Source organism: Bombyx mandarina, chromosome 04, assembly GCF_030267445.1.
Source record: "Bombyx mandarina strain Sakado chromosome 04, ASM3026744v2".
Classification (NCBI taxonomy): domain Eukaryota; kingdom Metazoa; phylum Arthropoda; class Insecta; order Lepidoptera; family Bombycidae; genus Bombyx; species Bombyx mandarina.
Window position 1 is genome coordinate 12,378,546 of NC_143211.1, and position 15,494 is coordinate 12,394,039.

Below are 15,494 nucleotides of genomic sequence, written 5' to 3' on the forward strand. Positions count from 1 at the left end.
ATATCCTCCAAAAAGTCCACTGAAAAAATCTCAGTAACAGACCATCATTTTACTGAGATTATATTTCATCCCATATCATCTCGTCTCATCTCATTTCATTTCATTTCATGCCATGTTTCATAATAATCAACTTCATTTCATTTCATAATATTATTTTTCATATACCTAAAAAAGTTATCATTAAAATTAAAATAAGACTTGACCTAAAGGTCTTAGTTACCAGGTCATATAATCCCTTTACAAAAATCAAACACAAAAGAATTTGAAAGAATGTGTTATGGTAAAGGTGTTAAAGGTGTATCTATTCATATAATGTTTAAAAAATTATAGATATGGATAGTATGGATAATATACAGAGACTTCCTTTGCATTGTTCATAACTATAGCCATTAAAAATGAATTTAGAGTGAAATTAACAGACTTAGTAATAGAAAATGCGCAAATATGTTTGGATATAGCAAAGAAGCAGTCAGAGTGAAAGTTAAGGTATGTACATACAATACGGAATTAAAAAAATATTGTTTTTTTAAATGTGGGTTCATGAAACTCAAAGTGAAACAAAACACCAAAAAGATATATGCTTATTGAGTATTAAACACCTTTAATAAAAATTAGTGAAGAATTTATTATGTTCAATACAATAATTGAAGTTTTCAATGTGCTTTAGTCTCTTGAGCAGAGCTGCTAAATCGTGTTGTATTAGATGTGAAGAGCGGTATCATATGTATACAATTTGTAAAGTGTCTTTTATAACTGGATAGAGAAATAAATAAATTCAATATACCATTTGAGGGAGTCAACTCCAAAAATTAAAGTTATAGCAAATGAATCTTATTTTATTCTGAAATAATTATGAGTTAACTATACATAACATAACAAACATATATATAATGTTGTGGCTATACCAAACTTTCATTTAATGTTTTGATGTGAAAGGTTGTTTGGTTCACTGACCATCTGTGTTACATTACTCAATTCTTTTAATGACCATTCTGTAACTCATTAACAGTATTTAAAACATAATAAATTTAAAGAAACTTTACCTATCAAAGGCAGAGATGGAAATTCAAGCCTTAGGTTATGAAAAATGGGATGCTTATAGTTTCCTCCCAGTGAAGTCTGCCTTTGACTTCACTTTAAAATGTATCTATTTATTCTTCACAGAAATGTGAGGGTAAACTCCAGCCAGAGCTGAGGAAGTTCTCAGTTGATCCTCAAATAACATCTTTGGAGGTCTTACAGAGCATTTTAGTTAAGGCATTTGATATTAAATCTGACTTCACCTTATCATACAGAAGTGTTGATGATTATGGACAAGAAATATATTTACCGCTATTATCAGACTGGGACCTGGATGCAGCATTTCTTAAGTAAGTTCCTAATATCCTATACAATGAAGATTTTTTTGGTTTTTTAAGTACTTAAATAAGTCCGAAGGCATTAAAGTTTCACATTTTCTCAAAAGATATCTACACAATAAGAGGTCTTACTTAATTGATGAGTGCCAATAATAGGCTCCATTTAGCCTTCGTCTTGATCGTTTGCACTGTTTTAATTTTTTTTTTTTAAGAGATTTTATGACCTGGTAACTAAGACTAAGTCATGTCTTATTTTACTTTATATTCTTAATTTTATGAAAAATGATAATATGGAGTGAAATGAAATTGATTAATTTGAGACATTAATCAACTGGGATGAAATTTAATGAAATGAAATGATATGGGATGAAATATAATCGCAGTAAAATGGTGGTCATTTACTGAGATTTTTTCAGTTGACTTTTTGGAGGAACCCGAGAAGTTACATCCAGCAGCTTTGATTTATTTTCCCACATTTGTGCACTTTCGCAGATATTAAACAGTTAATAAACCACCATTACTACACATTTAAACCTGAAGAAACACTAAATAGACAAAATAAAACAAATCACACAACTTCATTTCTCGCGTTCCCGCCAAAAAGTCTGCACTGTTTTAAGTTTTGAAGTTGTAAAAGAAGAAAAATGAGAACAAAGGAAATGTATACTGTACCTTTAAGAATAGTTTTAGTTTACAATTGTGCTGCATATATTAAAAAAATATAATATTAATTAATTGTTTATTATAGGGCTCATAATATAGCTCTTGGGTTAAGAACAGAACCATGTGTTCTATTGAAAGTCGATATGAAACCTTTCTCGGAAGCCTCTGAAGATTGGGAGCCCCCACCTGCTTCTCCAACACCAATAGCAAATCACGGTTACAAGGAACAACCTACAATTGCACCAGTACAGTTGCACCATCAAACAGAGAAACAAGAATCTCAAACTGGTTTTCAAGGACTAATTATGAATCAGGTAAATGAAGTTCAATAAAAAAAACTTTATTTTTCAATAAATTGAGGAAATATTTCAGTCATTATATAGTATTTTGATACAATTATTTTCATTCATCTCATATACAAGTCTCTATGTAAGAAGAGAGAACTGTGGGGGAGTGCTTTTGATTGCAATATCCTCATAATTCAAAATATAATACTAAAAAATGTATTTAATGTCTAATGGTTTCTCACCAATGCAAATATATATTAGGCCTAGATCTTGCCACTGTAAACATCAGAGACATTAGAAAAGGCTGAAAATGAAAATCCTAATTAATTGGCTATTAAATTGATAACACAAAACTAAGTGGATAAAATGACAGGATATTGTAATATAAATGTATTATAATATGAATATATACCATATTGATAAGGAGCTGTTAGCCTCAACATATTTAAACGATAATGTTTCACTAACATACAAATGTTCTTGTCTCATTTTAGGTTGAGAAAACATTCAACATGGTTTCAAGAGCTTTAAATCTATATGAAGACCCTAGCACTCCACCAAGACCACCTCTGAGTGACAACGAGTTTAGAGCTTTCTTAGATGCAGTTGGCCAGATTACTAATCCAACAAAACTAAGAGAAGTAATATACTGCGGAGGTATTGATCCCAGTTTGAGGTATACAAAAATAGTTTTTTTTTAGTAAAGTAATTTTACAATATTATAGTATTCAGTATTCCAGACTAAAAGTGATTTTGAAAATTAGTTATTTATAAAGATACTTTTGCTGTTGTCCATGATCGATGGTTACTATCTACAATCAACTAGGTATGCTAGATAGCTGCCTACAATGGCTACTGAAAAATATGACAATTATGAAGTGCACTAAACAACTTTTTCCGGTTGGCCGATTCCCACAGACAGAAATCTCGAAAAGAATAATCTAGTTTTGTCACATCTCTTGAACCACTTTGGCCTCAGTATAATAATTTATTGAACTTAACTTCTATTATTAGATGCTAAACTATATCTGGTATAATATTTCCATAAGTTTTTATTCTGAAGAGTTACCGATTTAAACGAGGGCTCGTTGCGTGCGTACAATCGATGATACCAGCTTATAATATTGTGTATTATATTTTCATTTTTCTGTTCACTTATTGTGCCTGCATATATTTTAAGGAAAGTTGTTTGGAAACATATTTTGAATGTATATCCCGAAGGAATGACAGGAAAAGAAAGAATGGACTACATTAAAATGAAAGCTAATGAATATTATTCTCTGAGAACGCGATGGAAAGATTGTATTCAAAAAGGCATGGTAAGGGATCATAATATAATCACATCGCCTTTAGAATTATAAAGACCCATTTCGAAAATTTTAGATTTCGACTTTAATTAAAAAATTTACCTAGAACGACCCTTTTCAGCGACTCTTAATAATCAAATGACTAAAAGTAGATTATAAAGGGACAAACTTATCCATCGGTCTCTTTCACTACGTTCCCTTCCTCTACGTCTTTTCGGTTTGAAAACCTCATTTAATGTTTTAAAAAAAAGACATTTTTTTTTTATTTGGGTCTCTATAGTTCTATAGGCGCGACGTCATGTTCTTATGAACTAGATACATATATGAAATATATTTTTTTATATATCAAACATACTACGGAAAACATCCTTCTTCATAAACGCCACTCTTTTGTTTCAACTTATTTGTTTGTAGTCTATGGATGAATTCCAGATTAATAACGAAAAAAAAAAAAATGTTACAAACAATTGTAATGTTTTACACATACTTAACATTTTTTTCTCACAATACTCTCAATATAAAGGGATACAATAAATTCTTCAACCTCATATGTCAGGTTCCATTAATGTATCAAGACTCTGATAAACATTTCACACTGAATAGAATGAGAGCTTGTTTGCCCATCTAAATCAATATAAATGATATGCTATCCTTCTTTTCATCTAAGTTAAGTTAAGTTTGAAGTCGTCGTGGCCTAAAGGATAAGACGTCCGGTGCATTCGTTGTTGCGATGCACCGTTGTTCGAATCCCGCAGACGGGTACCAATTTTTCGAATGAAATACGTACTTAACAAATGTTCACGATTGACTTCCACGGTGAAGGAATAACATCGTGTAATAAAAATCAAACCCGCAAAATTATAATTTGCGTAATCACTGTTGGTAGGACTTCTTGTGAGTCCGCACGGGTAGGTACCACCGCCCTGCCTATTTCTGCCGTGAAGCAGTAATGTGTTTCGGTTTGAAGGGTGGGGCAGCCGTTGTAACTATACTGAGACCTTAGAACTTATATCTCAAGGTGGGTGGCGCATTTACGTTGTAGATGTCTATGGGCTCCAGTAACCACGTAACACCAGGTGGGCTGTGGGCTCGTCCACCAATCTAAGCAATAAAAAAATTAATAAAAAAAAGTTAGTCAAATTATTATGTGCAATTAATGAAATGTTTTTATTATTAATTTACAAAACAATTTAGCAGCTTTCGTTAATACATGCATTTCAAAGCTTAGAAATTTAAGTTTGCCAGTTCTATTAGAGTTAAAGGTTAAAGTTAAAGTTACATTGGAAGATAGAGATTAGACAAAATTATCAACTTTGTCACTATAATGATGTGGGATTGATCTAGTTTCTTGTAAAGTCGCAAAACTGTGATTGAAAAAAAAAAGAAACGGTGATTATTACCATGGTGTGTATTACACTAAACTGTTGCGTCACAATTTATCAAATAACTAAATGTAGCGTTTTCTTTGTATTTAAATTCATTCAGGTATACTTAATTGTCTTACGTAAATACTACTTTCATTGTAAATTCCAAATGTGAAATATTTTTTGAGAAATTTCCATGTTTTTGGAACCTCTGGGTCTGTATTTTATACTGTATGTTCCACGGGGAGTGCTTTTAGGAATTGTTTGAGATGGTACCTTTATTTCGTTTTTACCATCGCACATGGTTTTTACCACATACTACCTGGAGCCACTGCGGTCATCCACAGTGCGTTTCCAGAGATCATTTTTGCCACGTACCATCCGGCTTTGGAATAAGCTCCCCTCCATGGTGTTTCCCGAGCATTATGACATGCCCTTCTTCAAACGATGCTTGTGTAGAGTATTGAACGGTAGGCAGCGGCTTGGTTCTGCTCCTGGCATTGCTGACGTTATGACCGACGGTAACCACTCACCATCGGTGGGCCGTATGCTCTATACGGCAATAAAATGTAATGTTTTATTTTGCAGGTAAATGCAGATCTAGCGTACGTTACAAGTATGGTCCGAAAGGACGTTCTTCGGACCGACAGACATCACACATTTTATGCCGGCAGCGACGACAATCAAAACATTGCTTCATTATTTAATATCTTGACAACGTAAGTTTTTTATATATTTATACTGGTAACTAGCTGACCCGGCAGACTTCGTAGTGCCTCAATCGATAAATAAAATACCTAAACCTTTGTATAAAATAAACTTACAACAAACAAAAAGAATCCGTCCGACGGGGGACACATCAAAGGAAAAACAAAATTGTTATTTTTATTTCATTCCGAGCATTTTCATATTTATCTACCTTTTAAACCTTCTCTGGACTTCCACAAATAATTCAAGACCAAAATTAGCCAAATCGGTCCAGCCGTTCTCGAGTTTTAGCGAGACTAACGAACAGCATTCATTTTTATGTATATAGATTTATAACAAACATATATAACATATACGGCGAAATATTTTATTATTATTATTGTTATTATTCTATATTATCTCAAATGAAAAGGATTTGTGCATGGTGACTACTTAATTTAAAATATATTAACAAAAGAATGAAGTGTTTTGAAATGGTCAATGTATTGTTTCAGTTATGCTTTGAATCATCCAACCGTAAGTTATTGTCAAGGCATGTCGGATCTCGCGTCCCCTCTCCTAGTTACAATGGGCGACGAAGCTCACGCGTATATCTGCCTGTGTGCGCTCATGACGCGTCTATATCCCAACTTCCTTCTCGACGGGGAAGCTATGACCCTAAAATTTTCGCATCTCACCGAATCCCTGCAGGTTTACGATCCGGATTTCTATAATTATTTAAAATTACAACAAGCTGACGATCTTCTATTCTGTTACCGATGGCTGTTACTGGAAATGAAACGTGAATTTGCCTTCGATGACGCACTAAGAATGCTCGAGGTGCTGTGGGCGTCTTTACCCCAGAAAATTCCAGGTCTCGAATTGTCGTTGAAAGAAAAGGAATTCGATCCAGTAGACGATCTCGCCGATGAGCCGCCGCCATCGAGCCCTCTACTGAAAACACCTCGTGAAAACGCATACACCAAAGTGTGTGCCATCCGAAGGCAAAGTTCCAGTTTCAGTTTAGCAAATGTAAAAGCCCCAAAGCTCGCTACAAGTAATCAAATGAATCATAGTTTAGACGAGAACGTAACCCGTAAAGTTTTTGTTAATTCTTCGCTAAAACATTCCAAAGAGTTCCAAAGTTTAGATGATGCAGCGCTACACATGCAAAACGCCAAATTCGACCGCCACGATGAGTACGCGACTAAAGAGAACGGATTGTCCCCGAAAGATAGTAAAGGTCAAACGAGACGAAGTATGAAAAGTGTTCCGGAAAATACAAAGGCTGAAATCCAAGATACACTGTCGACTGCGTGGTCGAGTACAGGAAATCTAATGAATGGATCTCCTCACGCAGACCCTTGCAAAGAGACACCGCTGGGAAATCAAATAAGAATATTGAGAAATAAAATATCGGTGCATAACAGTAAATTCTTTTCGTCGTTAGAAAAACTGAATGACACCGAGAATTCGGAATTTCCAGAAAAACCCAAAATTAAAATGATCAAAAACCTAAATGAATTCCTTAACTTTGCAACGGGAAGTAAAATCAATACGCAGCACGCCCAATTACAACGAACTAAATCGGCCGTCGACAACGCTTCCTATCTGGATTGTCCAAGAATAACGTTAACGAAAACCGATAATAAAAAGAGATCTTTTAAAGAAGATTCGCTGAAGATGAATATAAACAAGAACACTTGTCCGGAAACCAATGAAGGCAGCAGTCCCGACGATTCTCAGGAATATTATCCAATGAATACTTCCATGACGAGGGAGCTAAGACTAGAACTAGAACATTTAGATCGGCAAGTTTTCGGACCATCGTACATTAATCGGCGCAGTATGTTATGCGATTCGCCTTCCGATTCGTTTAGCGTCGACGATAAATTAAGTATCAATCAATTTAAAGAAGTCAAACCGGAATTTAGAACTAGCGATGTTTTAGATCCGCACATAGAAGTTACAGAAGTAAAAGAAATGGTAAAGAAGTCGCCGCTACTCGAAACAGGAAAGTCGAACGCGAGAAGCGCTGAAGATATATATTTATGGGAAAACCCGTTACACAGGAACACACCAACGACGAGGACATCGGCCAGCTGTCCTCAAACTCCTGACGAACAAGCCGATCTCGACTTCGACGGTGATACAGGAGAAATAATCGAAGAACATTTCGGAAAAAAGTCTGTTACACCAATCAAATTATTAAGAAAAATTCAATCGGCTGATGCTCACGACTCCTTTAAGATAACTAAACAAAGTGATGTTAACTCGAGTAATTCTGACGTGTCCGACAAAAACGTGACGCAATTAGAAGAAATACAATCAATGAACAATCAACAAGAGATATCGAACAATTCGAGATCACAGAATTTCTTCTCTAGTATGTCACAAGAATTGGAGAATGCAAGAAAAAATTGCGAATCGTTGTTGAGCGTGAGGCAGCCCAATTTGCATAGCGTCGCATCAACTATCAACAATTTCCAGAAGAAGTACGAAGTTTTGAAGCCGCCCCCGCAAAGAAATACTAACGTACCTCCGATCGTTGGCGACGCTTCAACAAAAACTAGTATAAGTAGTCTTCCACCTCCCGCTGTGTTCGGAGGAGGAAATCCATTTTTGATGTTCCTATGCCTAACGGTCCTGCTACAACACAGGGACTACATAATGAGAAACCGTATGGACTATAACGAGCTAGCGATGCATTTTGACAAAATGGTTCGTAAACATAATGTAAACAGGGTGTTGAACCAGGCTCGGCAAATGTATGCGATCTATTTAAAACATCAAGCACATAAAATCGCCGATGTTGCTACGTAACATAATATTTTTATTATTCTCATCGTATTCGTCGACTTCTTCTATGATTTAGTAGTATTGCTCACTATTATTATAGGTATATGAGAATTGTCCTTGTTTGTGCTTAGACGATAAGTAAATACTAAGACTTAATTCTGTACACAAACACAATTGGGTGTTTTTTTTAAATGATCTCTCTTACGATTACTATTTTTTTAAAGTCCCGGTGTATAACCATCCCATCCCGGTATATTACCTATTATATAACCAAAATTTGTGTTTGTTCGTCTAATCCCAGTTTTAATCTTGCGAAATTGCTAAAAACAAATATTAACGACGTTATTGCATATTAAATAAAAATTATTTTTACTGTCATTCCAATTCTTCATGAATAACATAAACTTAAGAATTTATTGTGATATTTTATTTAGAGGTAAATTATGATAATATAATTTAAGTAACTTACTTATTTAAGTACCTAAATAGCACAATGATTGCTCTCAGTATTATTACTTTCACAAATTAAGAGTCGTAATATTTAAAAAATTGTCTCCGAAATCATGAAATTAATATTTTTACTATATGCTTTATTAGCTGGCCTATAATGTATCCAAATAATCAGATTATGTATTACAAGCCTATCTGCAAGAAGAATGTACTATGAACTCCGTAAATAAAGTACTTGAATTAACGTTTTACCTTATTACCTGCCTGTATATTGACTTTAAAACAGTTTGTTAGATATTATTTTGGTTATATCAATTTTATAAAAGAAATATCCCTTGTCGACTCAATGATGAATGAAAAAATGGAGATTTTCGCACCGTCGCACACTGTATTATTATCGAGATCTAGCAGAACTTAATTAAAAATAATACTCTTCTAAATATTCTTAAAACTCTCTTTATTACACAGGTGTATAACTAAATAACCGATATTAAAAAAAAAAATAAGTGTGTAACACCATATAACACAGGAGAAGTCTCGAAACATAGCTTATGCGTACTAGCACGAGTGTATTGTTTAGTTTTGCTTTATTGCAGAATGCGAACAGGTCTGTTCTTGTCGTTTAAAGTGCTATAATTGGTCATTTTTATCGTTTGTTATATCATCGAGGATACGTTAAGGTAAGTTTGAATCTTATAATATTGAAATGTTATTAATTAATAACGTTTTTGCTGTAGTCCTTGACAAAAAAAATTCTTTTTGTATTAGTGTTGACTTTTAAAAATGTATGCAAGTGTATACACCGGGAAATCACTGTTATAGCATTCTACGGTTAATGTTCTTTGAAATTTAGTTGGAATCCCTTGCTCCTATTTGCCCCGCTCATAAATTTTTTTTTGTTTTCAGCGCAATGAAAAGGCGAGATATTTTTAATATATGGTTTCCAAGTAATAAAAAAAAGGTCAAAATAACCTTATAATTGAAAAAATACTACAATATTATGACATAGAGGACTGTAGAAACCCTCCACGATCACTTCAAATGTTAATAAGTAGTCTTACAGCAAAAATACAATCTAAATGGGAGAAATGTAAGCGAAAATAACAGGGATCAATCTGGATTTAATCAAACATTTCTGTTATCTTGGAGGCACAAGACATATGCCGAAGAGACAAGAAAACTTTATTTAGTACATTGTTCCTGGTACTACATGCCTTCTAGTATACACAAAATCCTCTCACACTCAATAGAAGTAATTGAAACATGCGTTTTACCTTTGGACCAATTAGCAGAAGAAGCTCAAGAAGCGAACAATAAGGAATATAGGAGGAATCGCGAGTATTTCAGCAGGAAAACAAGCAGAATTAACACCAATCGAGACGTACTTAACCGATTTTTGATAGGTTCAGGTCCACTTCTATCTTCCAAATCAACAGTGCAAAATAGAACACGGGAGAAGAAACTTACTCGACGGAGGAAGATGGGTAGAAGGTTATCGAATTTTTTTTGTCTTTTGAATATATTTAGGGGTGTAAAATATATTTCTTGTGTATTTAGAACAAAGTTGCAGTATTAAAAATAATATTTTTAAAGAAAATAAAGAAATAAATGATTTTTATTAATAATTAATGTTATTTATTTATTTATAAATACGAAATAACATCTAATATTAACATTTTATGACACGTAAAATTAAAAAAAGATAAATTCACGCAAGATTGAATTAAGTTCTGCTAGATCTCGATAATAATACAGTGTGCGTCGCCCGACCCTTCTGTTCTAATTTGTTTTAATTCTCTGATCTGATTTTCAATATCACAGTGAGAAACATTGGGTTATAGAAGCATAGGTTCCATCTATACAAATAAATAAAATTGGAGTGTCTGTTTGTAATAATAATATGACCACTTTTTACTAAATGCGTATGCATACCACAGTAACATAGTAATATACCAAAAGTTTTTATTTTTGTCTGTCTGTCTGTTTGTTCCGGCTAATCTCTGGAACGGCTGGACCGATTTTGACGAGACTCACTGATAGGTAGCTGATGATATAAGGAGTAACTTAGGCTCCTTTTTTTAGACTAGCTTCGCCTCGCAGCGTCACCCGCGGTGTGACAATAACCGCGGGTATCAGCTAAATAGTTAATATAAAATGGATATATTTATTTGAAATAGTCCTAGAAAAAAAGTCTGCGACAAAATCGACAATCTATCTTTTATGTGAAGTAATTATCGCCAAAATAGTGAACTATGAAGAATTTTTTGTTTTGTTACGTTCTTTTTTTATTGTTTGTTATTGCCAGGTTTGTATAAAAGAAATTTCAATAAGATCATTAATAAACTGAGGTTGCCGAAGCGAAGCGAAGCGAGGGCGGGTCGCTAGTTATTAATAAACTTTTTGCAGAAAACGCGAATTAATAATAACGGCTCACGAAATTGATGAAACATCCCTTGATCCCGCGATAACTGACTATATAATTTTGAGCTAAACTTAACTTAAACTGCTTAGCTGTGCATTTAACACAGTTGTTATTAAACATTTAAACAAGCAATTATCGCAAAACATATCGGGCCACTGTAATAAGAATTGGGGCCACACGATGATACAAATAAAAAATAAAAGAAAAAATGCACTTTTTAATTTATTAAACCATAATATATTTTACAACCTTAGTCTACACAAACATTATCACATGAAATCGAGTAGGAAGCAGAAAATACAGAAATTTTTCACATATTATATAGTTTTACAAATATGTTTGGTATCACTACATTTTCAGTATGTCTAGTAATACTAGAGATGGCCAACATAATGCCTCTAATCCAATAGTTATTTTTCGTTTACTTCCTCCTGTTGCCACCAGCTCCAGACAAGATCATGGCAATTCTCATGAATATATTCAGAACATCCAGATAAACAGATATGGCCCTAAAAGTTTTCAATTATTTAGGTTCTTTTTAATGTTTAAATATTGAGCAATTATTATGAAATATTCTGTTATTAAAATTACTTACGAATTGATTGGGTCATATGGTTTGAATCCGTAGGGTGGATGCATCTCGGCGCGTTTAATAATAGATTGCGTATCGTATAACAAAAATCCGCCAAATACAATTAAGCCACCATACAAACTTAGTGAATACAATCCTGTAAACATAATGTAATTTTTATTAAAGAAATAGTTAATTCATAACTGGCACCTTTAGGTTTTTAACTTGTATCAATAAATTAGAGGTTCAATTTTTTCTCTCAAGGCAGGCCACGGCAATCGCGATGCAGTGCGATTGGATCCAAGTAACAGTTTTTAACATCAGGTAGTCATTAAGCCCTCCTACATAGCTTGGCTAGTACTTTCCTATTTTTTTAAGTGATTCTTACCTGCACCAAGAGCACTAGTAGGTGGTAGGAACATCCCAGCCAGAGAGGCAGCAAACACAGCTCCTAGACCCATAGCAAGCGGAGCACGCATGTTCAAGAACTCTCCAGATGGTGCACACACCGCAATTGTACTCAGACCACCAACTACACCAGCAGTGTACCTGAAACAAGATGCCATTCAATCCACATTAAAAATGTTCAATTTGATACAACTTTACAAATCATTGATATGACGAGACAGGCCTAGAATTCACATTAGATTATCTGATTATTTTTTTATTATATCGCACAATGAAATACTGCATTGCAATTGCGATTTTATTATGTTCTGCATATTGAAAAAAGGTTAATATCACAATTGCAAAGAGAACAATGCGACCTTCAAAATTTTTATCATTGACCAGTGTTCCCTGGTATAATTCTTAGCTGCACAAGGGCCGATGGAATGCTTATCTGTATGAGTTGGCAGTAACTTATCTGTGCCTCTGTCATTGGTGGGTAATTTCCCATTATTCATGGACAGTTTCACTCACTCTCTCACAATCAATAGGGAGTATGTTTATTTGCCTGTTATATTGCTATGGCAATATAAGTACGAAGTTTTTGGATTGAGGTGACTAAACAGTAATATAAAATCCTAGTTATTTATTGTTCTTCTTACCAAGCTGCACGCATCAGGATTGGGCCACCAAGGAAGCAAATTGGAGCAATGACAGCTCCCATAATACCAGTGTGCGCCATCCATGCTAATTGTTTAGCCCCAAATCCAGGTGTGTACTCCATTCCTCTTACTACCATGCCAGAACCAATCATCAGACCCAATGTTACAATAATGGACTGAAATTTTAATACACAATTTAGTAGATTTTCATCTAGAAACAAACCAGGTTGCTTATGCTTGTGTTACTTTAAATTAGTTACATTTAGTGGTTCTTACCATCCATCCATTTCTTGCTACCAAATTTAGAAGTGCGGGTGTTCTGAAAACAGCAACTGCACTACCAGCAGTCAGCACCAAAGAACCCGCGATGTATCCATATGTTGTTTTAATACGATCTTTCACATATTGTGGCCAAAGGCTGAAATTTTTACATTTACATGTTATGTGTTACCCTTAAGACGTTTACATTTGTGTTTGCACTTTGTGTGCAGTGTGGATAGGTGAAAGAAACTCATATTTAAATTAAATACCTATAACAAAAAAAATATAGCTAGGAACACTACATATTGCTATGGTAACAGAAGTCTGGATTGCATTAAAAATACTGGTTTGCAGTAGATTTTTCTCACTTAGCACATATGATTATTTCGACACATAACCTCTATGAGTAAGAAACAATACTGAGAAAAAATAAGGCCAACAGTGTTAGAATCTGTCCCAAGTTTTCAAAGGTTTCATTGTAGGAACTGGAGTCAGTGGGGCCTATTGTGGTAGGAAATAATCATATATTGTAGTTTAAAAGATAGAAGAGACATATTAGTAATGATACTATTGAAATTTCTTATATATTCAGGTTGGTTTCTTAAGGTTCTACAATCTATTTGAAAACAGGTGGAACATTGTTTGGTAGTCAACAACAACAAAAATCACCAATAAAAATTTAAGGCAGATCCAACTTGTATTTTTAGATTGTCCATTGAAGAAAATGTTTTAAAACACCCTAAAGTTAGCAATTAATATCAGAATGCTATTGATATCATATTTGGTATCTTCTGCATAAACATTTTAAAATAACAATGGAATCTACTAAAATAATTTTATCATAATCAATCATGTCTTATCTGTCAAATCTTTTACATTATAAAATTTTACTCACTGAGATTCCTGAAGAGTACCTGGTTTTACCCCAGAGCCATAGTAGCACAGAGCAACTAGTCCAACTGCAGAGGCTCCAGCTAATGCACCCTTGCCCAAGCTGAATGCTAAAATATATATTATTACAATGTATGTAATTGTAGTACTAATATTGAATTTTAATAAACTTAATTTTTTTTATGATTAAAATCAGTTATACATGTTTTACTGTGGCTTTGTGGTGTCATCCTAGGGTAGCACTAGCAATTTGTTTGTCTGGGAATTATAAAAGGCAACGACGCATTTCACTAGAGACCGAGGAGCATCTTTTTCTATAGTACATTGTGCACCAAGGGAGAAAAGTACGACATTTCCTGCCACGTGTAAAATTGCCACCCGAGCTGAGGGTGGCAAACACGCGCGATGATATGTCCTACTTTTTCCCGCGGTGCACATACTATTTTTTCTCCTACCAGGCCGAAAGTTTGTGGAGTATCGAGTCAGAGACCAGGGGCGAAGCCGTGGCGGGGGTGGGGGGGCGGAGCCCCCCATACTCATCACATCTAATTAACAATAATAATAGATGTGATAACTATAATCAAAAGTATTCCTAAATTAGATAATTACAAACAAAGTCATTAGATAGTTTGTATTAACGGCAAACTCTTCTAAATGATTGAAGTACAAGCATACACTGATTTTACTGTATTTATTAAACAATATTTGGAACTAATTAAATGAATCTGTAACTCACCATTTGGTCCAGCAGGTGCCATGAGTCTCTCCCGAAGTGTGGGTTGTGAGCGTGTAGCGACCCTGGTTCGAGGTTCTCGTGCATAATTTCTGACCACATAGTTTCTCGGTACAAAATTTTGTGGTACTGGCGATTTTAGACTCTGCGTTACATTTAACGCCGAGCGACCGATACACATTCGTGATAACATAATTAATTCTGAAAACGACTATTATTATTCGGATTTTAGGTAGTTATATTTTCATGAATTATTGCGTATTCACAAATATTTGGTACCAATGCAAATAAAGTATACTTACATACGTTTATTTCAACAGGATTTAATTTTTTTCTCTTTGATACAGCTTGAATTATTGCTTATTAATTTATTGTCGTCTTGGTTCGTATTATCATTTGAAATTTATGTTACTGGCTGATGTCTGACAGAACCTAGCTGATGAAAACTTTGCGTAATTTGATTTTTCCAGAAATGTCAATTTTTGACACATTAATGTTGCCAATGTTGCCCTTGCTTGCCGATATATCATATAGATTTTGAAATAAATAGGTAGGTAATTTAAGTCATTTTGTCAAAATCCTTAATTAATTTTAACAAATATTTTAATTCAACTTAACCATTATTTTTTTTCGGGCCGAGGGCCGAACCTCC

General features: G+C 34.2%; 2 protein-coding genes across 5 annotated transcripts; one reads left to right on the forward strand and one right to left on the reverse strand.

Annotated features, from left to right (window-relative positions):
* The first annotated feature begins 251 nt into the window (after positions 1-251).
* Positions 252-9,159, forward strand: LOC114251800 (uncharacterized). Its single transcript, XM_028186191.2, has 7 exons — positions 252-486; positions 1,165-1,370; positions 2,107-2,335; positions 2,803-2,984; positions 3,489-3,627; positions 5,568-5,698; positions 6,182-9,159. The coding sequence occupies exons 1-7, from the start codon at positions 445-447 to the stop codon at positions 8,487-8,489; spliced, it is 3,237 nt and encodes a 1,078-aa protein (XP_028041992.2). The 5' UTR covers positions 252-444; the 3' UTR covers positions 8,490-9,159.
* A 2,387-nt stretch (positions 9,160-11,546) lies between these two features.
* Positions 11,547-15,327, reverse strand: LOC114248938 (growth hormone-inducible transmembrane protein). Of its 4 annotated transcripts, none has more exons than XM_028182374.2 (8): positions 15,145-15,327; positions 14,846-15,043; positions 14,114-14,219; positions 13,234-13,375; positions 12,958-13,133; positions 12,297-12,457; positions 11,933-12,065; positions 11,547-11,846 (listed from the first exon to the last, which is right to left on the reverse strand). In XM_028182374.2, the coding sequence occupies exons 2-8, from the start codon at positions 15,033-15,035 to the stop codon at positions 11,759-11,761; spliced, it is 996 nt and encodes a 331-aa protein (XP_028038175.2). In that variant the 5' UTR covers positions 15,036-15,043; positions 15,145-15,327; the 3' UTR covers positions 11,547-11,758. The 4 variants fall into 4 exon arrangements, with proteins under 4 accessions (XP_028038175.2, XP_028038176.2, XP_028038177.2 ...); XM_028182375.2 differs by having other exon boundaries at positions 14,846-15,053; positions 15,145-15,326; XM_028182376.2 differs by having other exon boundaries at positions 15,149-15,311.
* Positions 15,328-15,494: the final 167 nt, after the last annotated feature.

Excerpts from the sequence above, each read along its gene's own strand:
- LOC114251800 (XM_028186191.2), top strand. The coding sequence starts at position 445 with ATGTTTGGATATAGCAAAGAAGCAGTCAGAGTGAAAGTTAAG. Across the intron at positions 487-1,164 it reads CAGTCAGAGTGAAAGTTAAG|AAATGTGAGGGTAAACTCCA; the intron begins GTATGTACATAC and ends TATTCTTCACAG. Across the intron at positions 2,985-3,488 it reads GGTATTGATCCCAGTTTGAG|GAAAGTTGTTTGGAAACATA; the intron begins GTATACAAAAAT and ends ATATATTTTAAG.
- LOC114248938 (XM_028182374.2), bottom strand. The coding sequence starts at position 15,035 with ATGTTATCACGAATGTGTATCGGTCGCTCGGCGTTAAATGTAACGCAG. Across the intron at positions 12,066-12,296 it reads TACTAGTGCTCTTGGTGCAG|GATTGTATTCACTAAGTTTG; the intron begins GTAAGAATCACT and ends TTATGTTTACAG. Across the intron at positions 11,847-11,932 it reads CCATATGACCCAATCAATTC|GGCCATATCTGTTTATCTGG; the intron begins GTAAGTAATTTT and ends GAAAACTTTTAG.